The 26,538-nt window shown below is 29.8% G+C and overlaps 1 protein-coding gene across 1 annotated transcript; it reads right to left on the reverse strand.

The window, feature by feature from the left end:
* Positions 1-20,198: 20,198 nt before the first annotated feature.
* On the reverse strand, positions 20,199-21,515 carry LOC130668839 (putative ankyrin repeat protein RF_0381). Its single transcript, XM_057471329.1, has 2 exons — positions 21,032-21,515; positions 20,199-20,890 (listed from the first exon to the last, which is right to left on the reverse strand). Exons 1-2 carry the CDS (start codon positions 21,513-21,515, stop codon positions 20,199-20,201), a joined length of 1,176 nt encoding a protein of 391 aa, XP_057327312.1.
* Positions 21,516-26,538: the final 5,023 nt, after the last annotated feature.

Consider the following 26,538-nt stretch of genomic DNA (forward strand, 5'->3'; position numbering starts at 1 on the left):
AAATTAGTTTAAATAAAGTTCATTTGAATTCCGAGTGTTTTCTAGTTATTTTCATTTTAATCTTAGGCCATACATTACTAAATGTACTATCATATATGTTAATGTATAATCCGCATCTTTACGATGCGCGCGCACAGGGTTTACACGAAAACTAAATGTTGAAGTTGCTACATACACAACACGTGTTTTAAAAGTGCGAATTGTATAGGTGCTTAATAATTTTATTCAGTATACTGAATCACTATAGTGATTTAAATCCCTGATTAAAAAAAATGATTAAAAATGATTTCACACGTTAAATGTCCATAAGAGACAGGATTAGAAATGATTTAAAGGATTAAAAAGTATTTAAAATGATTAAAAAACAAATCATTTTAAATACTTTTTAATCATTTTTTTTAATCAGGGATTGAACATTTTGATAAATATTATTTACTACTTATTTGTAAATATTAGTGAAGAAAATTGTGCTTATATACTTTTTCAAGTGTTCCAATATAATTAAGGTTAACTATCCGTATGTATTATTTATTGATATAAATTATTATATTATTATTTAATCTAATTTCTACTAAATATTATTAAATTATTAATTTAAAATATTTATTATTGATTATTCAATATTTAAAAAATAAATATAAAAACTATAAAAATATATTCAAATATACGTAAGATATAACCTGTAAAAAACGTAACGTTGTACAATTAAGAAAAAATAAATAAATAAATAAATATTTAAAAAATAAATCAATAAATTTAACACAAAATTTGTGATAAAAATTACAATCGAATATTAAATTAAAATAATAAATATGAAAATTAATAATCTAATAATATTTTGTATAAAGTACATATATAATATATATTGATTATTCTCTAAATTTAATATTTTTTATAAATAATTAAATATTAAATAATAATGAAAATTAAATATTTAATTAAATTATTAATTTTTAATATTAATTTCTCTACAATAAAATTTGCTCATCAACCTAAGATTCTGTTATTGTAGATTTTATGACTATGAATGGTACTATTCAATTTCTATTCCAGTTCTTAAGATGGATAAAACAAATGCGGAAATTTGTAAGGACTGTCACAATTGGAAGATGCTATGGCAGTAATATGGACATAATTTAAAAATGACATTCGAACAATATTATAAAATTTATGTTACACTTAATGGAAGAAAATTAATATTTATTTATTTAATTTTTCGAATTTTAAATAATTTTTATTAAATGTGTTGACGATCTTTTTCTAGTTCTTTTATTATTTTATTGTAATTAATTATTTGTATTATACTGTATATTTTCAGATTCTGAATGATTTTCATAACTCAATAAATAACCAGTTATTTTAAAGTTGCTTTTATGGTTTCTAATTTTTTTCAAGTGTAAACACTTTTTAGAGCTTTTTTTTGGACAAAAATACAAATATATTTTTAATTTATACTAAATTCCATTTCTACTTTTATGCTGAATGTGTGATGCAATAATTATCTGAATCTATTGATAATAAGAATATTATTCCAGGATATGACAACAATCAATAACGACTTTTATTCAAAGGCAACTATTATTTTTAATATTATAAATATTATTATAAAAATTTCATTGATTGTACTTCAATGGAAAAATTATTATTTTTAATTTAAAAATATTTATATTATTAATTAATGACACTAAACATTTAAAGTGTGTATTGATGCCTAAACACTTTAAGTGCCTTATTATCTAAAACACTTTATGTGTGTTGAAATTAAACGTTTAAAGTGTTTACTACACTTTAAACACTAAAAAGTGTTTAGTAATTGACTACAAGTATTTAAACGCTTAAAATGTTTTAAAACAAAACACTTGGATTTGCAGTGTAGGTTTAAACTTTTTTAAAGAACGGATGTGAGTCAGCCTCGATAAATATGGGGTAGTCAGGTGATGACTCGCTGTGGGTAAAAGAACGCAGCTGAGGAATTTGTCCTCGATAATAATTTTTATTTTATATTTAAATTTCGGAAACTACCGACGATCGCCTCGTACATTTATGCCTGTTTAGCCGAATTGAATAATCTTCCATTGTGAGCATTTGCGAGATAAGACGAAAAAACCGAGTTTACTGACAATGAAATGCTCGCAAACAGCACTATTTTTATTCGTTATGATAGCCATTACAAAATTTCCTGAGCACCTTAGAACGTAACATGGGCCTCGCACTATTGAATAATACATTATTAATGATAATACATGGGGATAATACAGCTTTAATAAACTAAGTTAGTTTAAGCAGTCTAAACTAAACCTCTGAAGATTGAAGACACATCCTAGAGCGCGCAGTTTTAAAAAGCCGGAACAAGTTTCAATTGGTTCAATAAATTGATATGTTTTCATTTACAATTACCATGGTATGCATACCTAAATTTTCAACACGTCACTATCGTTGCTTAAATACTACCGGTTTGGGGGTAAATTTAACCGTTTTTCTTAATTGGGTAGATAAAAAACATGAATAGTTAGAATAAAAGTTAACTGAGTCTCATATCATTATGATTTAATTCATTTTCATAAAAGTAATAAATTAGTGCGCCAGGAAAATCCTGTAGATCATGTGTGATCGTATAAACGATTATTATTTTGTTAAACAAAAAATAGATAATGAAATCATCAAAAAATTTTTAATGCCGTCATCCATAGAATATATGATCTTTCAATGGATTGCTTTTATGATGCAGCAGATAATAAATTTATACTTCATGGAAAATATCCAGTTGAAGTGATACCAAGTCATAAATTATAATACGTAAATATAGCAAACAAGAATTTATATTAAACTATATGTTAAAAATTAACTTACGTAATATTTACGATAATTAAAGTTTAAATAATATATCAACATGTTTTACGTGTAACCACAAATTTTGTTTCAAGAGTACGTGTTAGAAAAAAAAATTTTTTTATGTTTATCGTTTTATCAGTAAATTACAATTTTATAGTTCTATTATAGGCTTCAGCTACTATTTCTTGGATGATTTAATAGCAGGTGTAAAGAAGCTCTTAGAAACGTGTGGTAGAGCCAGAATACCTTGGAAATCGATCAGTTGTCATTAAATTATTCTCCAGCGTAGACATTCAAGTAATTTCACTCAAATTTTAGTTATTTAATACCTCAGTTTTTTCATAAATTAATTCATTGTTGAAATGTAAAAACTCCTTGTTGTCTCGTCAGTCAATTTTCCAAAATTAAAAAAAAATTGTATACCTTATAATATATATATATATATATATATATATATATATATATATATATATATATATATATATATATATATATATATATATATATTTTTTTTTTAAACACTTCCTAGTGATATGCCCATTTTTTGCGGAGGCTAAGCAAAAATTTTGGAACTGTGCATCCTTATCGAATCATCGTCTAATGAGCCAAATCATTGGGGTCAACTGCTCGCCGGGTCTCAAGAAACTCTTTGCTTTTTTAAAATACTGTTTCCGAGTAAAAGCTACATATACGGAAAGAAAATTCTACCAAAATTTACGATGTTAACATCGTAATCGCGGACTAGACTTTTATTCATGTCAATATTTCAAATGTCTTATTTCAAAATTTATTATGTGGGTTATATTTTTTACTATTTAACATCGTAATTTTAACAAAGACTTTTAGGATTAAAAATTACTGCAAAAATTACGATTTAACATCGTAAAAAAAAATAAATAAAACTTACACTTTAAAAACTATATTTATTCGTACATTTAATATTTCTATTTACTTTTTAACAAAATAATATTACAGCGCTGCCTCTGTTATAATACGATGGAAGCTGTGAAAAGTACGATGTTACATCGTAATTTTTAAATAGTAACTGCGTCCTCCGCAAGAGGCGCTCTCGTGACTTATGACTGTTTATTCAAATCGTTTATATGGATCTTAAAAACAACCTATAGTGTAGGCCCTTCAGTAGCCGAGTGGTCCAAGGTGTCGGACACTTCGCACTCGAAAGGACTCGGGTTCGAATCCAACTGCCGAACGAATATTATTTTAATCTTTTATTCAAAATTTCTCTTCAAATTGTACGATGTTACATCGTAATTTATATTAAAGAGCTTAAGACTTCGTATTGTTTGTCTGAAGTATTATTTCTTAAGTGAAATTTCCAACCCTACATCGGAAAAATTACGATGTTAAAAGTCTAGTCCACCAATACAATAATGAATAGGACAAATTACGATGTTAACATTGTAAATTTAACTAGAATTTTTTTTCCGTGTACAGCTTCAATCAATCATGTCGTTAGACTAGGCTTATCAGCCAGAAGCAATGAGGATACAGTAAAGCAGTACGGGCCTGACGGCCATACTGACATTGCGGCGTCCGCGACAACAATAGCCAATGTTACTATTCCCGCAATGGTTGAATCATCTACGCATACAATTTTATAACCTATAAAAATCTTCGATACCATACAGTATGGCGTTCACGGCCATACTGTCATAGTGATATCCGCAAAAAATTTCTTGCCGTGTTGAAGATTGAATAAAAACTTGTTTGGGATTTGGTCTGGGCCTGGTGACTTGTTTTTCAGATTTTTAGGCATAGATCTAGTTCCATTGCAGTGAATTCACAGTCTAGTTCTTTCATATGCTGATAGCTTAGTGTGGTTTGGTAGGGTTGTATTTTAGGATGTACAGACTCATAGACAAAGTTCTAAATCTGAATGGCGGGTTCTGGCTGAGACATACTTGATGACTCACACCGTCTGACAGCTTGTCAGAATTCAGTTGGATTTTTCGTGTTGGTGAAAGAGTCTTGATTTTGGTTGGTATATAGGTCTTTCTTGCTTTTAATCAGCACTTTGTAATCTGTTTCAAGTGTCAGGTAATTTGATCTATCCATTTCGTTAAAGCTGGTTTAAAAGAAAGTTTTAAGTGCAGTATTAGTAATTTTTTTGCGTTTTTACAAGATTTATTAAACCACGGTTTATTGAGCAGTTGCGCTTAGTTCTTTCTTTCTTTCCTCCATACCAATGCTGAATGATTGAGTTGTGCACGGAAAAAAGTTTTCTTTAAAAATTACCGTTAAATTCACTGTAATAGTGGGACATAATGCGGTGCTTTTGATTATTACCATTTTTGAAGTAAAAATTACGAAAAAATTTATGTATTCTGTTGACTACGGTAAAATTTGTTGAAAAAAAAGTTAAAAATTATCTCACTTACCGACAAATGATTAGGTCGTGCCATTCGTGCCACGATTACCGTGAATACAACGGTAATTTTTAAAGAAAATTTATTTCAGTGTGGTGAGGAAGTTTAATGGGAGAAGTCGGATCCAATAGCTCTAGCATAACAGAAAAGTGGTCTGAAGCGAAGGCATCTGATAAGATTTTGAGATTACTAATTAATAACAGAGCTTCATGACTTGCCCAGACGAAGTCAATTACGCTTGAGCCGTTTTTATTGCAAAAGGTTTTTCTTGGAAGTTTGTCTTCTCTGGTACGGCCGTTAAATAGAATAAAATTCAATTCATCTATACTGGCAAAGAGCAGTCTACCATTGCTGTTTGTGAATTTATCTGACGTTTCTCTTTCTGATTGTAGGCAGGTACTTGCTAGGAGGTCTGGATCAGTTGAGTCGTTGAATCCTATACGTGAATTTGAATCGTCGCCGATGATTTAACTCTGCTAGTTTGTTGCCAAAATTACAGTCAGGTTTAAAGTATTAGGTGCCTTAAATTAGGTAGCCTTAAATGATGTTCAAAAAGCCTTAATGAGCCGCAAATGATGGTCACAGATCCTCAATAAGCCTCAAATGAACCTAGTCTCGACTATGTAATTTAAATTCGATTAGTATTATTTGAGGATCATTGAGGCTCTTTGAGCTTTGGCTGGATTGAGGCTTATTTGGGTTCGATCAGAACTGATTGAGGCTAGATATTTCGACCCAGGGTACAGCAGACTACAATCCAGCGATAACAAAAGTTGAGCAGCATTCACGTGGGGCATTAGATGTGTGGATGATCATGGTTGGAAAAAAAAGTTTTTATAAAATTTAATGAAATCTTACAAACTTTTATATTGAAAATCTCCTGGTAAAATTTTACAAAACTTGATAATATTTCATCAAACTTTATCAAATTTTATAACATTTCGTAAAATTTCATGAAATTTTACCAGGTCATTTTCAGTATAAACTTTCGTTAAGTTTTAGTACCATAATTTTGTAAAATTTTATAAAACGTTTTCTCCCGGGTTAATCGATTTCAAAAGTTACTTTCTATGCTTGATTTTAAGTTATAATTGATTTCAAATAAACGACTCCAGGGAATGGAATTCACCGTTCACATAACACTAAGTACATTCGAATATTTTTTTATTAATTTATGTATTGCTATTGATATTTTTTTTTTTTAATTGTTCCAGTGTATAGCCGCATTTACGGCCTTTTACACTTTTTGCCTTTACATCGCAACTGCTTCGTTTCTTTATCTGCTTTCATTGTGCGGATGTGGCCCGACTTGTGCTTATACTGTACTGTACCATTACGGTGATACCCTACCCCCCACCTTGGCTGTGGGAGTATAGGGGCAAGGGAAACCACAGAGAAAACCATTGCCAGTACAGTTCGGTTTGGGTGAGGCTCTAGTGATCGGTAAAATTCCCATTTTACCGATCGCTGGATCTTCATCCCGCGCCTAACGGCCAGAGACCTCCGATCGAGCTCAACGCTTGGCTTAGCGGTCACCCAGCCAAGTTGCGACCATGCTCGATGCTACTTAACTTCGGTGATCGCCCGAGATACACGAGAATCGATCGGCTGTCCCTGCCGCTCGTATTTTTATTAATATTTTTCTTATGATTTTAAATTTCTCCAGCTATTTGATATTTTTTGAATCTTTTTCTTTCTTTTGTAGAGTAAATTTTTGCTCTTTACAAAAAATTTTGAGCGCGTACTTGGCCAGATTTCTTACAGAGAAACTATTTTCGATGGCATGTACTCATTCGTAAGACATCATTTAACTACGTGTTGAAAAGTTAAGACTGAGATAAAGCCCAAATGTATACAAGTAGCAAGTGAAATGAGACGTGGTTCCACGACTGAGTTAATTTTAAGTCTTTCAATTAATAAGATTGCATAAATATAAATGAAAACCAACGTTAGATAATTTTACTGAGCACGTGTTGCATAAAAACTAAGAGTCCGGTACATTGTTTATAACTTCTCAGTATGAATTCCTCATTTACTGTAATTAAAATTGGGAGGACTAATATTAATATAATAATTAATTCAGATTACTAATTGAAGTGAATCACTGAGAAAAACTATTAATTTATCTCGAGAATCACAAAATAACTCGTATTCAACCATATGATAAAAAATGGCGCGAAGTACACTCGTAGTACGTTGAGATAATATTCACACTTGCAATAATGACATCGTCTTCTTCTTCGTCGGTGAAAAACTACCGGAGTCAAGAGAAATTAAATGTTTAAGTCAGTGAGGTGAGAGGAGATAAGTAGAACTATGCTAGTTCCTACTTACCTCGTGCTCGGCAGCTATTTTAATACAGGCGCGATTTTAGACACTTTATGTATAGAGCCATAAATAGACTCATTTGGAAAACTTTTTTTTTTATTTTTTTTTTTTAGGATGAGGAGGAAAAATCTTCAAAAGACACTGACGGGTGTGAGTTGAAGATGATGGTCGGTAGTGTGAGATTTTCACTCACTAAAAACCTCCTCGCCGTAGCCTCACATTGAGTAATTTTTTTTCAATGATATTTTTAGCTCACTGACATCTCGTGAGTGAACAATATTTATTATTTACAGATGGCGCTGTACAAGAATGAAATCTTGACTCACCAGCTGCCTCACCGCTGGCTCAAAACAATTGGTTATAGATGCCGTTGTTTTCAAATAAAAAAATAGCTCACTATAAGCTAATAGATGGCCATTATCTATTATTTACAGATGGCGCTTTACGAGAATGAAATTCTGACTCTTTATTACATCATAGTTGGCTCGGAATAATTATTTATAGATGGCGTCGTTTTCAAGCCAAACTAAATATTCAACAGAACATAATCAATTCTGGAACTTAGAATATTTTTGTTAAGTTTTTTTTATATATAAATGAAATTATTACAAGTCCACGATTTAATCTAGTTTTGTTCTTGCAGTTTCAGAATCAAAATTTTTCTAATTTCCAGAATTAATCTAGTTTTGTCCTTCTGTATCACAATTGTTTTTTAAAGCAGCAGATCAACAACAGCTTGAAATTTTTATAAAAGATAAAAAATAAATCAATTAGTTCAAATGAAATCCAGTTAGATTAAAATCAAATCAAATTTTCCGACCCGGGCTATCATTTGCCATAGCAGAGATTTAATAAGTTCTGTGTAAACTTTTATACTTCGCATATTAAATTATAATATTCAATTATTACTATTGTGAAAAATAAGAGTTAAAGTAAAAGTGGATATGAAAGTTCTGTTGTAAGGAAATTACAAAAAGCGACGGAGAGTAAACAACATCAAAAGCTAGCAGTAAGTTAAGTGGTCGAACGGTAAGTTGACTTGTTCGTAAACTGTATTTTCCCTTTTTACCTGCAGTCTATTTCGTGCTATATATTTTCGACCTCATTCTACATCATTTTTCTTCACTTCCGACTACAAAGTGTATGATGTTTTTTTTTTGTACCAAAAATATAACAATTAATAATTATTCGTTTAGCTTCTTTGTAACTTTCATCATAAATTGAAGTCGATGTTAATTTTTATTATAATAAAAATTGTTTGTTAATTACACAGAAAAAATATAATATTAAAAATTAATAAATGATAGTAAAAAGTGGAATCTGTTATCAATAATTAGTACTATTATGTACTTAATGCAAAGTAGTTTACTAATTTTTGTAGATTCCTAAAAACTACTATCAATTATTTCAAAAAGTAAGTAAATATTATTACTTTTAGGTAAATAAATACGTGACTTAGGGGAGACCGGGGCTAGACGGCCCACCTAAGCCGGTTATTATTATTTGTGGCTTTTAACCATCAAGTCGATTTACTCTTGTGCAACTTGAACTCAATTCACCAAAATTTTGGTGAAGCTCCTGAAAAAAAATTTTTTTTTTTGGGGCAAGACGGCCCCCTCCGAAAAAAAATGAAAAAAAAAATTTTTTTTTTTTTATTGTAAAAAAATTTCCCGCGTAACAAATGTTCATATTTTTCTCTTTAACAACTGTATTTACTTTAATATTACTCGAAATAACCTTTTTTGATATAATACGAGTCATTTTTTCACTTCTGTAGAAAATTGATTATTGGTTTTTTTAACTTTTTCAAATGCTCTATTTTAATCCAAATCCATATAATTAACCAAAAAATGATATTTCTATTAAATTAATCATGACTAGGTTATAATACTATGAAATACATTTCCTTTTAGAATTTTTCAGTGGTTCATTTTGCCCCAAGTTTCACGTATCGGGCTAAAAATGAGTAAATAATCTAAATTTGTGATAATCAAAAGAAAACAAGAAAAAAAAAATTTTTGGTTAATTTTTGAGGTGGGCCTTCTTGCCCCAGGTGGGCCGTCTTGCACCGGTCTCCCCTACTAGTGAAAATTAATTAATTTATGGCATACATCTATTGAAAAGTAATGATTGGTCAATTTAAGAATTAGTATCTTAGATACTGATTTTTCCGGTTCCCTAATGTTTCATCCGCTGACGTCAAATCGCCGACGTTAAATCCGCGACATTTTGGATCCGCAGATATTAAATCCACGGACAATTGATCTGCAATTTTAGATTTCAATCGATAGTATTATGATTAAATAAAATATAAATAATAACTCATTCATGGTGCCCCGACCGGTTACCCTCGGACAAAATAACCTAGAACAAAATAACCTGAAAAAAATAACTTTGTTATAAAATAACCTGAACAACAATAACCTGAAAAAATTCACATAAATCTTTAACGATAGAATTCGAAATAAATTTAACGATTAATAGATAATAGAAACTTGATCATAGATAATAGATGTTTTAGTACATCATACTATTGATCATCTGACATAAATTAATTAATAGAAAATACTTGATTAATAGACAATAGATACTTAATAATAGATAATAATATTTATTAATAGAACATAAGTAATTATTTATTACATCATATTATTGATCAGCTGACATAAATTAATTAATAGGTAATACTTGAGCGATGTATTTTAAATACTTTATTTTGTTATTCACATCATATGTGAATGTGCAGGTGCATCACCAATAATTTTACCTAAAATTTATAATTTATGAATAATAACTAATTTAATACTGATTAAATACAATAAACTCAAATAAAACAATAATTTATAGGTTATAAATTACCATTACGGTTTGTTGAATCGGTATGAATAATAATGCTACATGATAACCTCGAATATTGAGCACAACGCCAAGTAACATCATGTTTATTGTCACTTTTTAGGGAATATAAGTATCCTTCATATAGCAATAATTTTTTATCACGGTTTGATTTTATGAATTTGAGAGGCATATTTATGAATTATAATATAACTACGTTAAGTGGTTGATAAATTTTTATAAATCAATAAATACTTTATTACTACCAAGTGGCTAAGTATAAAGAGCGCATGCCCATACAGCAGCGCACAGATACGACAGATAAGTAAATAGTTTTCGGCTTCTAAAAAACTTCAACTATGATAAAGCGGGAAATTCAAATAAAAAATATTTCTGTGCTGTCAATTTTTGTTGCAAAGGACATAATGTCTACGGATTTAATCTTCACGGATTTAATGTTTGCGGATCCAATGCCGCGGATATTATGTACGCGGGCAAGCATTCGTGATACCATTTTTCCATCCGAAAAGTTACTAACTTTTATTTTATAAATTCGATATCACTGATCAATTATTAGCTTAAAATATCATTTATTCGTCATTATAAATTAATATACAACATACATAAATCGAATAAGTGGTAAATAACTAAATGAAAAATTAGTATACTAGATACTGATTTTTTGCTCATAAAAATACCGATAACTTTTAACTCTTCTTTTATAAATTCTATCCCATTGACTAATAATTAATATAAAATGTTATTTATTCGTTATTATAAATTAATTTATTATACCCTGGCGGTTATGAATCACCCTGGAAACAGCCTGGAAACACCCTGGAAGTGGAAACACGGTGGAATCACGGTGGATTTGTGCCATTTTACCACCGTGTATTCGCGGTGGTTACATGGTGTTTCCACGATGATTACAGGGTGTACCCACCATGATTCCACGGTGTATTCACCGAGATTCCATGGTGTATCTACGGTGATTACGCGGTGTACGTGGCATCACGGTGGGTACACCGTGTAACCACCGTAGAATCTGGGTGGGTACACCGTTTAACCACCGTGTAATCATGGTGATAAAATAAAAAAAAACCCACCGTGGATCCACCGTGATTCCAGGGTGTTTCTAGGGTGATTCAAAACCGCCAGGGTATACATAAATCGAATAAGTGGTAAATTTTTTTAATTTTTTTATGTTTATTTGAATAGTAATAAATAACTGTAGATACCAATTTATCGATTCTTTTCCATTTTAATTTTAATATACGAAATTACAAATTTTGTTCTTCTATGTGTATCAAATTTTACTATAAATAATAGCCATTTTGTAATATATAATGATCCTGGTTTGATATCAGTATACAAATATACTAATTTTAAGTCAAAAATAAACTATAAACTATTAAAATTTTGAGCATCATTTTTTTTCGTGTAGCTTTTTTTAATTAATCATAATTTGTTTTCGATTTCGACCGATATGAGTGATCAAATAATTCATTAATAATATTATCAGAGAATGTCATGTGAACGATCGGTATTCCGATGTTTTATAGAAACTATATTGCACGCCTCAAATGCAAAGTATTTAGGTGGGATTTACTGTCAAATACCCACCGTTTCGCAAAACGCTCGCATAAAGTCATTTCCATAACTCAAAGGATTAGTTCATTGTGTACTGATTAATGATTTTTGTAAACTTTAAAGTCTGATGAATGTGATGGTCGACTATTTTTTATTGAATTGGATTCTTCACAATGGAAAAAAAATTCAATTAAAACATGTATTATAGTGACATCCTTTAGAATGTATGTCTGTCAGTCACCTGGACTTGAGCTGTCACGAAAATTGAATCAACCTAATTCTTGTTGTAGAAGTTGTTATTCATCCTTGGGAAGAATTCTATTGAATATGTGCAACCAACTCTTTCACATTTGAAAACTATCAATAAAAATCGATGACTTTCTCGAGATTTTTTCTAAAAATTTTTCTCCCGTATGTCTTTCTGTATTTTCTTTCCACATTTACATTCTTATACATCTTGCACTGTTTTCTATACTCATACTGTCTATATATTCCACTTATGTATGTACTCTTAGCACCCCGTATGAAGATAAATCTGAACTAGCTAGCAGATTATTTTTTTATTTTAAGTGTAACTTCTTAAGCGACGAATCTGTTTGTAAACGAGAGTTCAAATTTAAGGGGAGGTGAAATAAACGATTACAGGGGAAGCTAGTTTGTACAGACAAGCTTTGAGTTCGAAAATGGAAAGAGCTACTGTCCGAGCAAAGAATATGAAATTCTAAGAATGAAAAGGTTGGTTCCTATGGTCGAGAAATAGTAGTATGCAAAGAGTACATGTTGGCGCATGCGCGTTTTTCAGCTGTATTAAACAAATATATATATATATATATATATATATATATATATATATATATATATATATATATATATATATATATATCTATATATATACCCATACAGGAGCTGCCAGAGTTGAACAACGGGCCCCGACTTGGCCCAGTACTGGGGAACCTAGCTTTGGCACACCTATATTGGCCCAGGCTTGGGCCAGGACTGGGTAACCTAGCCTTGGCCGTCCAATGGCAACCCAGACTTGGGCCAAGACTGGGTAACCTAGCCTTGGCCATCCAATGGCAAGCCAGGCTTGGGCCAAGACTGGGTAACCTAGTCTTGGCCATCCAATGGCAAGCCAGGCTTGGGCCAGGACTGGGTAACCTAGCCTTGGCCGTTACAATGATTACCCGGGCTTGGGCCAAGGTAGGATTACCCAAGTTTGGATATACCCATGGTTTATACAAGTAGATCATATAAATGTACCAGTTCAACGTTAGTAGGTTCGTCCAGTAGCTACCGTTCGGACCCAGTAATCAGAAGGACGGCAGTTCGCGCCCAAAGTCCAGCAGAATTTCCACCGAGTTTTTTTCACATCATTTACCTCCCTTGAATAATTAAAACGTTAATGATCATGAATTCTACGAGGTTAATAATAATAAATTTTTTTTAATTAAATTTATTCGTTTCCTGGAAGCCTGGGCCAGGTCTGGCAACCAAGCATGGGCCAGGTCTGGTAACCAAGCATGGGCCAGGTCTGGCAACCAGGCTTGGCCCGAGATTATCATTCCAGGCTTCTACCAAAGCTGGGCCAAGACTGGCTTACAAGCCTGGCCCAAGGTTCTACAAAGTTGGGCCAAGTCTGGGCCAAGCTTGGGCCCGTGGTACTTTCCTCTCTGGGTATGTGTATATATATAAATATTAGACTGTGCCAAATGAAATCGATATGTTTTTTCAGTCCCATATGATAATTACGTTGAATATAGCATAAGAAAAAATTGGGTACCGAGTTAGGCCCTCCAACTCCATTTTAAAACGCGCGCAGATTTAAGTAAAATTTTCTATTTGAATAACATGAGAAAAATTTTTTTCACCTGTGAAATTTTATAACTCGATAACGGGTCAATAAATTGAAACGACTAAAACATATTTTTTCAGAGAGTTAAATGTTCTACGAAGAAGGTCTCTTATGATGTTTTGATGAATCAAAACATTTAAACATTACTTTGTGACGAAAGTTTCAGTTTTTTTTTCAAAATAATCAATTCGCAAAACGTGTACGTTTTGAACTATGAGTTAAAAGAAATCATTAAATAATAGTATATTGCATAGTTAGGATACTAAGATAGTCTTTACGTGGCGAGGGCAATGGTTTCAGCACGAGTCGTAGGGTTACATACACGGGCCGGAGGCAAGAAAAGTATTTTATTCAACACAGGCCTGATTTGCGCTTTTTATGACGTCTGCGTTGCAAACCCTAAATGGCTGTTTACCGACCAATGCACAGAAGTTGAGTAAAATCAAAATAGATGTCCTTGACTCTCACCGGCGTTGTGAAAAGTAAGTGGTGAATAGTGATTCAAGTGGACAAACATCCGGTTATTAACCGGTATTTGGCTATTTAACCGGTAAAATATTAATTTAAATGATAAATATCTACTTGTGTCGAATGTGTATGTAGTTTAGTATACTAAGTTTTGAAAGCAATATGGCGTAATGAATTTTTTTTTATTGAAAAAATTATTGCAAAAAAATAAAAAAAAATTTTATTTGTAAAAAACTTCAAAAACTTTAAGTGCAATTTTAAAAAAATGTGTTTTGTTCTAATTTAATTATTGAAAAAAAATTTTTTAAATTAAAAACGTCGGCTAACTTCAGAATAATAATAAAAATATTAAATTGCATGCCGCGGATTCGAACCTGGATTGATAAATCTCAAATTCTTCTGAACCATCTTTGCTATAACAGACCTTTACAGACAGGATCGTATTTCAATACTAAAGCTGCATTTGACAAGATCCGCGAATAACTTTGATCAATTTTTCACTAGTATCATTTTTAACTATTTATTTATTAGCTCAATAATATTGAAAGATAATAGATAATTGCTAATAATTTTTAGCCTACATTGTCCACATCTTCAATCGCACATCAACGCCACCCACGGAACAAAATTAACTACTTTGGTCATTTATCCGGTAAATAACCTGCTGAAAATTGGTAAAATAAGTGAAATATTTATTTTATCGGTAAATTCTCTTCACCAGTGGTGAAATGACGTTTTACTACGCATCTCAAGATTTTTAACTGAGCTACATCTATTAAGCATCGTAAGAACTCAAAATCCATGTTGAACGGCTAGTACACTAAGTATGTTTATTTCAATTCATCACATGGGAAGTGGGTTATACCGCGTGGTTGTGTTGTATTTATTTTGTTAATAACTAAAGTGAAAATACTTAGAAAATTTTATCGTTTTTGATGCAAGTTAAAATATTTTCGAATTAATAAGTCAGGAGAACATAAAGTAAAAATTCAATTTTGAAGAGAAAGAAAGTTCTCGATTCAAGTTAATTTTTAATTCTGTGTGCAATATCATAATCAAGCTTAAACAGACAGATTAATTTGGGATATTGTCAGAGTGAATGATATGAAGGATTAGACAGTAAAAGTTAATCACGGCCTGGTTTGATAGCCGTAAAATTTCAAATGATTGACGTTTCAATGAAAATTTATTTTAGTTAAAAATTTAAACGATGGATACATATATATATATATATATATATATATATATATATATATATATATATATATATATATATATATATATATATATACAAGCTTAATGTTTTGTAAATCAAATGACACACGTAAAAAATAATTCACGTTCAATATATACGTGTACGAAAGAATTTAAATTTAACACACTGTCACTTGCATTATTAGCGATTCAGGGCTCTCGTAATTTACAATGACTTTGAGGTAGTTGGATCTTGAGAGTCTCATTTAGAAGTTTGAAACATGAAGGCAGTGTTAATATATGCTAGTTTATATCAAATCGTATACGTAAAGATTTTTACAGCGACTGTGCATTTTAGTTATTTTTGCTCACTATTACTTAATTTATTTTTATTCATTCAATACTTCTTGTTCCCGCATTTTTTAGAGGCAAATTTTTTATCAATGAAAAATTAATGTGATGAATTCTAAGTGAAAAACAAATCTAAAAATCGGTTGTTAAGTTTGTAATAGCGATGTTTTTTACCAGCAAATAAAAGAGGTGACACAGTCGGTGATACAGCTATATAACCAACAAGAGAATAACCGCGACAAAATAACTCTTGACAAAATGATCGACGATAAAATAACTGCGGCAAAATACCCAAATTTTATTCCGAAATAGTGAATAAAAGGCGGAAACAACTTCGTTTCGCGCAGTGGGACGGAAGTTGACGCTTTCCACTCGGAGGGGAGAAAAATATATTTTGCTTAAAAAAATATTGACCATTTTCAATAAATGGGTACTATACCATTTAAAGCAAATGTGTTGGCTTATTCCTGTAATAACATATGCCCGGAATTCGTGAAAAAATGGCACAATACGAATCCAAGCGTATGTGTTGAGCGATTTTTACAATAACATACACCTAAAATCCATGAAAAAATGGCACAGTACGATTTCAAGCGTATGTGTTGATCTATTTTTAATAACAAATACCCAAAATGTCTGAACTGATGTAGAGTTGAATACACGGAAAAAAAGAAATTTTGCTGCAACAGGAGCGTTCCTGTAGCATGATCCTGTAGCTTCAACAGGATATTCCTGTTACAGCTACAAGATCAGTCCTGTTGCAGCCACAGGAATAATCTTAGATTCATAATAAGGGTAATAATGTATATTAGTGGAGTTGAGAATCAACAACGGTGATATATATTTTTTTCTGCACACACACACACAAGTGCGAACACGCGCAAACACGCACGCACACACACATGTGGGCACACATCCATACACACGTGCACACATAAGCGTGCACACATGTACACACATCCATACATCCACTCGGATATCATTCTGAAAATAGTCAGAATAGCTTCCTAGGACCTCAAAACGTCGACATCTGATGAAAACTCGACTTTCTCAAATCGGAGTGAAAACAATAACTTCCCAATTTTTCGAAAATCATCGATTTTCTTAGCGGGAAGTTAACAAATCTCTCTATCGCTTGACAAATTCGTTGTCTAATTTTAGAACCTTGTAAGACTATAAACTGAAATAGCACACGAAGAAAATTGTATGGTAAAAGTTACCTAAAAATTGACGATACTGGAGTTAGCCGACGTTTAATAATTTTTGGATTTTTTTTTTAAATAATAAATTATGAAAAAAACAATATTTGAAAAAATTGCACATATAGTTTTTTAAATTTTCTACTGGTGCACATTTTTAGTTTTTTTTTTTTTCTATTTGATTTGTTTAAAAAAAAATCCGAAAATTGTCAATTGTCTGCTAACTTCAGGATCATAAAAATTTTGGATTACGGTGACAACTCAATAATTTTAAGAATTACATTGTTTGATTCAGTAATTTTTAGTACAATTTCATAGAAACATACTCTAAAAATAACTATTTTTACGATACCCCTGATTAAAATTTCAATAGATGTTTATAGCTGTATGTATAAGGTCCTATACTAAGCTATAGCACTTCTCATAGAACTGATTTATCCATTTAAAATCTCGATGGGAATTTATAAGAATCTATTGGATTCCATGAGATTTTCTAAACAGGGAAAGTACGTTAGTATTTCTGACATATAAAAATCAATTACTCTACTTATATTTTCAAGAAGAAATAGTTTAAAGAACTAAATCCAATTGAAAATTTATCAATTAAAACTTAAAAATTCCATCTTCAATTTCGAAACTCTAAAAAATTATTCTTATTTGAAATGCTATGGTGTCATAGAAAAGTCGGATCATGCTGACCACCCGATGGCAATTGTTGTGGACACATGAAAAATTTACAATAATCAAAGAATTTGTGGCATAATCGTTGCAATGCAAGCAATGAAAGCAGATGTAGATGAATGCTGGGTCGTTAGTACCCAGTAAACACATTTACGTAAATTTGACGTCAGTGTGACTTTACGCTAAGTCATCATTTACGTAAGATATAAGTCACGAATGAGTCAGGTGTGACTCATTATTTCCCACTTTTTTACGTAAGATTATGATGTAAAACTAATGACGTATACATGACGTCAATGTGATGTCTGTGTGACATTCTATGACGTCAATATGACATATGGGTGATGTCAAAATTATCAATTCAGAAAAAATATTTTTGAAAAAAAAAAAAAAAAAATGAAATACCGAAATTTTGATCTGATTATTACCGCCCTAATGTATTGTGAATTCAGAAACAAGATTAGATAACGTTAAATAATATAAAAATCCTGGGCGTCTGCTGGGTTCGAACACGGTTCCTCTTGGCTGGTAGTCTTGAACGTTGCTCACTGGTCCACATCACGAGAGTTCAAAGCTTGTGCTTAATTGATGTATTTAGAGTGAAATGCCGGAAAAGACAATGTTCATAAGTTTTCGTGAAAGATTTTTACAAAATTTAAAAAAACTTTATGAACTTATATGAATATTTATAGAAACAATATTTTTCGGCCTCGATGATAATTGTTTAAAATTTCATTAAGTTTCATCCAATTTTTTAATTTTTTGTTGTGATGTGAAATTTGAAAAATCTTATATAAAATTTTGCGAAATATTAAACAATTGCACAAAATCGAATGAAATTTAATCGATTGAAAAATTGCGATACTAAACTTTATAATCTTAATATCAAAAGAGTTTAAACTGTCGTTACATTTTCTTTGTCATCCTAAATGATGATTTCGATATATCATTTAAAAAAATAAAATTAATTTTTTTATGATGCTAATGATTCAATCTAAAACGTCTGAATAATCTATTATCGAGTTTATCGATTACTTTGGACCCAAAAATCTACGACGTTTAGTTGTTATTTTTACACATTTACAAATTTTTGAAAATTTATTCTATGATTGTTTTATTTTAATAAATAGATGACAAAAACTAAGACTCGGAAATTACATCAGCATTGCGTAAAATAATGACTTGTCACTGATGTAAAGATATGATTTAAGAGTGACATCCATATTAGGTATAACCGTGACTTTGCTACTGACATAAATGTATGATTTTAAAATTACATCATTATGATATACGATAATGACTTTATTACTACGTAATAATGTGATGTAGATTTTATGTCAAACGTACGTAATACATAAGTCATAACTCTGACGTCATACAAGAGTCATGTGTACATCAATATGATGTCACAAGCTTTACATCATATTAAAGTCATGCAGAACGTCAGATTGACATCAAATTTACATCAGATGCCGTGACATTTCTATGACCTACGTATGACGTCAAAATAAGGTCATGTGTTCACTGGGTATGACATTTGTACGTACCTGTTTTAAAATCTTGTTTTCTAAATCTTGTTTTTAATCGGCAAGCTCGTTCTTAATTTTTATTTTTTTTTTAATTAATCGTCAATGGAGCCTATAATTTACAATTTGATGACTATAGATAATATTTTACACTTATGATTACTTTATACTACATCCCTGCCAATTCCTACTATAAATTTTTCAAATTGAAGCTTGGAATCTTTATTTAAAATCGATATTTAAAGCAAAAACATGATTTTTTTAATTTAATTAATTATTTTACTTCTACATTACTTGTTTTATTTTGAAATAGTAAGAGAACAATGGAAAAACGAATCAAATGGAAAACCATTGCAAAAATTTTGATTAAAGAAAATTAATAAATAATTAAATATTAAATTAAATTGTGACAATTACACAACATTTTAAAAGTACAATAATTTATTTATGATATATACAATAGACCAACATATAATGAAAATAAACAAATTAACTTAGTAATTACAATTTTAGATAATAACTTACGAACTACTAATTTATTGGAGATAACTGATGTATTAAAAATTAATTTCTGGAACCAAATTAGAATTAATTGATTTTTTTTATTTTACAATGAATTTAATTCTTTTATGTGAAACAACTTAAAAAAATTTAAATAAATAGTTATAAAATTATAAAAAAGTAAAAACAAATCTTAATCGATTTAATCACAAACTTATAAGATAAATAGTAAACTTAATGTGATATGCATAAAATATGTATTAAAAATAAATAAACTAAATAAGTAATTACAAATTTACAATACTGCTAATAAAGATTACATATTTATTAATCATGCTTATCAACACTACGAGTGTAAAACATTTCATTTGAATGATTTTATAATTCGACTTACGATAACTACTGATTTGATACAAACTTAATAATGTTCCTTAAAAATATTTCTATAATTATTTCATTGTAATTTTTTCAAGTCTTTATTGGTTAGTAATTTAAAAATATCCTTTGTAAACGTACTTGGGAGTTGGATTTCATCGAAAATATCGTTAGTTAAACTAATAGCTTTGAATAACATTTTTTTTCGTCCTAATGCTTTTTTTAAACGATAACTTATCATTCCACCGTATAGTGGAAAAAGAGATGGAATGTCCAAATCAAAAATATCACTATCACTAACATACTTTAAACTAACAGCCAATTTGTGCTCACATTTATTGCACAGAACATTATAATATGTAACATTGCTCGTACAAACATATGTTATCTTCATTTTTTCTAATTCACTTAAACACTGAATGCGTAATTTACCGAATTGTTCTTGATTTACGATTGCCAAATTTTGTTTATGGATATAAAAATTCGCCGCACTGAGTTTTGCAATATGTTCGATAATTGCGTCATTAACTTTTGGTGAATTATTAAGATTTAAAGTAAAAGCTGTTTCACCATCACTGTTTATTAAATTGATATCAATACCAGCATTTAGAAGTTGTCTAATGATCGTATCGTCGGTTGCGAACTCAATTGCGTAATGAAGCGCTGAATTTTCACACACTGTCACTATATTTTGATCAACCATACTATCATTAAGGATCAATTCTACTGCTTCCGTGTTCAGGCATTTGACAGCAAAATGTAGAGAAGTTCCTATTGAAAAACCAAAATCACTTACACTATTAACATCTGCACCGTATGCCAGCAGAAGCTTTGTAATTAGTGAGTTTTTTTCACTAATAGCACAGTTTAGTGGTGTTAAAAAAATAGTAACAAGATTCGGATCTGCATTACTTTTTAAAAGTAGCTCCACCATTTCTTCTTTACTTTGATCAACAGCAATTTGTAATGGTGATTTGGCAAAACACAATTCATAAAGAATCAATGTCCTATTCACATCGTCGTCTCTTTTCAATAAAAACTCAGGAATATCTTCATCATTTTCGTTAACTGGATACCGGAAACGAGTCACATAAGGGTCCACAAGTACCCGAGCATTAACGTCTGCCCCATAATTTATTAGACTCTCAGTTATAGGCAGGTACTTCATTATGACAGCAGTATGAAGAGCTGTACCCCAGTATCGGCTTTTTGAATGTACATTAGCTTTCTTGCGAAGCAGATAATCCACCAATTTTTTATCATTGTTGAAAGTTGCGATCTGAAGCAGCGTTAAACCACCCATGACTGGAACCACAGTATCAATATCTACGATAACTCCTTGTTCAATCAAGTTGCAAACGTATTCGTAGGTATAGGTTAAACGGTTTAATTCCATTGTAATGAACTTTATTTAGTCAATAATTGTTGATTTTTAACCAATAAACTTTTGAGTTTACGAACTTTAGCACTTTACTGTTAGAGTCACTGTTCACTTTATAATAATTTAAAGTTAAATTATTAAATGCCACTGATTTTAAGTTTGTGATTTCAATACAAGAGTAACTTTCGAGAGTAACTATATATGCGACTGCTCGTCTCAAGATCAAAAACGATTTTAAATGATGATATCTATGGGTACTATATGGGTGCACTCCATGGTACCCCCACTCTTAAATATCCATGATCATAATTTGTGGAGGAAGGGGCAGTATAGAGTACTTCCGGAAATACTAAGTTTTTGGGGATTCAAATAACACAGTGAAGCGGGGGGGGGGCGGGTAAAATAGGCCCTCAAGTACTTATCATTTGTTTTACTTCTTTCAAACCCCACCCCATATTTTTGGTCTCAATATGCCACATTTGTTGAAAATTACAAATATTTAAATTTGGGGCAAAATGGACCCTCGAAGAAATCTACTAAAATTCGCTTATTATTTTATTTCATCTGGAAAGCTAATTAATCAATTTTCATGATTTGTATACAGATACATATAGCATGTCATATTACTTTTTCGATATCTCAAATTATTTATCCCAATGATAACTTTATCTAGAAAAATATTTGTTAAATCAAAATGTTAGTCAATAAAATAATAATAATTTAGTTAAAATTTAAATAAACAAAATTACATGGTACTCAAAAACTAAAATCTTTGTCCATATAACTAAAATTTCCTAATCAAATAAATTGACATAATATTTATTATTTACTACTTTAAATATAAAAAGAATAAGTTTCTCGCTACTCATGTCTTATAGAATTTAAATTCATTGATTGTGATGAATATTTATTATAAGACGAAATAACAGTAACTGATTTTCATCGCTAAAAATATTTTTTTCCTGCAGAAATAACTTGAATTCATGAAATTACTATTTATGTACGATTTCTAGTAAGCATATTTTTACAATGTTATTGATTATTGTGAATAAAGAGTTCTAAACATTTTTTTATGTTCAGTTAAGTAACGCTTTAAGAGTGATTTAAAATTTTCATTGAAATAATCTTTGAAATTAATTATAATTTAAGAATGAGAATTATCATCAAAGAAAACAATAATTTAGACTTCAAATTCTAATCATCACCATAGCCACAATTTTAATTCCAACTTTGATTTACTGTTATATCTCCATTCCACCAAAAATTTTATAAGTCATAATTTGAGTTTACAGTTTGAATTCAAATTATCGTTAATGATAATTTTATTTTATAATTCAAATTAATATTGTCTTTAAAAATTACTAAAATGCAAAGTCTGAATTAATATTATCTCTAAGAATAATTAAAATCGAAATTCTAAGTTTAAAATTATTGCTGAAAATAACTTTTATTCGCAAATTTAACTGTAGCATTGATATTTATTGTAAAAGCATAGTATTTTTACTGCTATTAAAACTGCAAAGTCTTTTTTTTCATACGAAAATTGAAGTATTTTTGAATCAGTATTGATGAAAATGTTCTAATTTTGCATTAAAATGAAATTTATAAACAAAAATTAACCTCCCAGTGAAAATAATTGTTTGAATTAATATTTGCGACGTAAAAACCCCAAAGTCCCATACAGGTCATTTAAAGTTCTTAAATTGTACTCAGAATTATTTTTTTTTGTCCTAAAATTCACATAGCCCATTTAACAATAAGGAATTCCCAATAGGCTCATCGTCTCGACTATTATAAACCTTATAGTTGTCTCAGTTATAATAAACGTATCGTATTGTTAAATCATTAAAATTAAAGCAAAATTTTAGGCGCCATAAAGATGTTATCTTGTTCTTAAAATTATTTATTGTCTATACTAATCCTATCGTCTCGACTATTATAGTCGTCCAGTCTATCTCTGAATAACCAGAATTATCTTAATAATCTTTCTAGTTTTAAAATTAAAATGGATTTTGGGCCATTATTGAAGATTCTCTATCATAGAAAAATCCATCAACGCTTATCTTTCATGACATTTATGAAAATGCAAGTCTTTCAAATATATATATTATACTATTGTTTAATTGTATATGAGTGTCGTTAAGATAATCCAAGATATTTTTACCAAACTCAGGTTTATTGACGACACTCATTAGTGCTCAAGTACAAATTCAACAGTAAAATTGTTTATAGAAAACATTCATCTCTGAATATGGATTAACGTAATGACACTAATGGCGCCTAAAATTCAAAAAACATTGAAATTAAAAAAAAATTACACGGAAAAAAATAAACTCTAAAAATTACTATTTGAAATTATAACCCGGAACCCGGTTGTCAATATGGGGAATTTTAACATTCCGATAATAAATTCTATAATACGTGTCGTCTATTTTTTAAGTATCAGTTACGATTTTTAAAATTCAAATAGTAATTTTTCTTACATAGACAGCATAGAACGTATAATATATCTACACAGAGAAAAAAGTTATCTTGAGTCAAGAAAATATTTTTGAAGACAAACGTTTTCGGGAACCAAGTCAAGATTTTCTTGAGCCAAGAGAATTCGTCTTGGTTCTTTATCTGAGGAAATTTGGGTCTCCAAAAAAATTTTCTTGAATCAAGAATATTTACCTTCAGTCGAGAATTTTTTTTTTCTGTGTAAGACGACTATAGCAGTCGAGACGATGGCCCTATCGGAAATCCCTTATTGTTAAATGGACAACAATTTTAGGCGCCATTCGTGTCATTACGTTAATCCATATTCAGAGATGAATGTTTTCTATAAACAATTTTACTGTTGAATTTGTACTTGAGCACTAATGAGTGTCGTCAATAAACCTGAGTTAGGTAAAAATATCTTGGATTATCTTAACGACACTCATATACAATTAAACAATAGTATAATATATATATTTGAAAGACTTGCATTTTCATAAATGTCATGAAAGATAAGCGTTGATGGATTTTTCTATGATAGAGAATCTTCAATAATGGCCCAAAATCCATTTTAATTTTAAAACTAGAAAGATTATTAAGATAATTCTGGTTATTCAGAGATAGACTGGACGACTATAATAGTCGAGACGATAGGATTAGTATAGACAATAAATAATTTTAAGAACAAGATAACATCTTTATGGCGCCTAAAATTTTGCTTTAATTTTAATGATTTAACAATACGATACGTTTATTATAACTGAGACAACTATAAGGTTTATAATAGTCGAGACGATGAGCCTATTGGGAATTCCTTATTGTTAAATGGGCTATGTGAATTTTAGGACAAAAAAAAATAATTCTGAGTACAATTTAAGAACTTTAAATGACCTGTATGGGACTTTGGGGTTTTTACGTCGCAAATATTAATTCAAACAATTATTTTCACTGGGAGGTTAATTTTTGTTTATAAATTTCATTTTAATGCAAAATTAGAACATTTTCATCAATACTGATTCAAAAATACTTCAATTTTCGTATGAAAAAAAAGACTTTGCAGTTTTAATAGCAGTAAAAATACTATGCTTTTACAATAAATATCAATGCTACAGTTAAATTTGCGAATAAAAGTTATTTTCAGCAATAATTTTAAACTTAGAATTTCGATTTTAATTATTCTTAGAGATAATATTAATTCAGACTTTGCATTTTAGTAATTTTTAAAGACAATATTAATTTGAATTATAAAATAAAATTATCATTAACGATAATTTGAATTCAAACTGTAAACTCAAATTATGACTTATAAAATTTTTGGTGGAATGGAGATATAACAGTAAATCAAAGTTGGAATTAAAATTGTGGCTATGGTGATGATTAGAATTTGAAGTCTAAATTATTGTTTTCTTTGATGATAATTCTCATTCTTAAATTATAATTAATTTCAAAGATTATTTCAATGAAAATTTTAAATCACTCTTAAAGCGTTACTTAACTGAACATAAAAAAATGTTTAGAACTCTTTATTCACAATAATCAATAACATTGTAAAAATATGCTTACTAGAAATCGTACATAAATAGTAATTTCATGAATTCAAGTTATTTCTGCAGGAAAAAAATATTTTTAGCGATGAAAATCAGTTACTGTTATTTCGTCTTATAATAAATATTCATCACAATCAATGAATTTAAATTCTATAAGACATGAGTAGCGAGAAACTTATTCTTTTTATATTTAAAGTAGTAAATAATAAATATTATGTCAATTTATTTGATTAGGAAATTTTAGTTATATGGACAAAGATTTTAGTTTTTGAGTACCATGTAATTTTGTTTATTTAAATTTTAACTAAATTATTATTATTTTATTGACTAACATTTTGATTTAACAAATATTTTTCTAGATAAAGTTATCATTGGGATAAATAATTTGAGATATCGAAAAAGTAATATGACATGCTATATGTATCTGTATACAAATCATGAAAATTGATTAATTAGCTTTCCAGATGAAATAAAATAATAAGCGAATTTTAGTAGATTTCTTCGAGGGTCCATTTTGCCCCAAATTTAAATATTTGTAATTTTCAACAAATGTGGCATATTGAGACCAAAAATATGGGGTGGGGTTTGAAAGAAGTAAAACAAATGATAAGTACTTGAGGGCCTATTTTACCCGCCCCCCCCCCGCTTCACTGTGTTATTTGAATCCCCAAAAACTTAGTATTTCCGGAAGTACTCTATACTGCCCCTTCCTCCACAAATTATGATCATGGATATTTAAGAGTGGGGGTACCATGGAGTGCACCCATATAGTACCCATAGATATCATCATTTAAAATCGTTTTTGATCTTGAGACGAGCAGTCGCATATATAGTTACTCTCGAAAGTTACTCTTGTATTGAAATCACAAACTTAAAATCAGTGGCATTTAATAATTTAACTTTAAATTATTATAAAGTGAACAGTGACTCTAACAGTAAAGTGCTAAAGTTCGTAAACTCAAAAGTTTATTGGTTAAAAATCAACAATTATTGACTAAATAAAGTTCATTACA

The sequence above is a fragment of the Microplitis mediator genome, chromosome 5 (genome assembly GCF_029852145.1).
Source record: "Microplitis mediator isolate UGA2020A chromosome 5, iyMicMedi2.1, whole genome shotgun sequence".
Classification (NCBI taxonomy): Eukaryota; Metazoa; Arthropoda; class Insecta; order Hymenoptera; family Braconidae; genus Microplitis; species Microplitis mediator.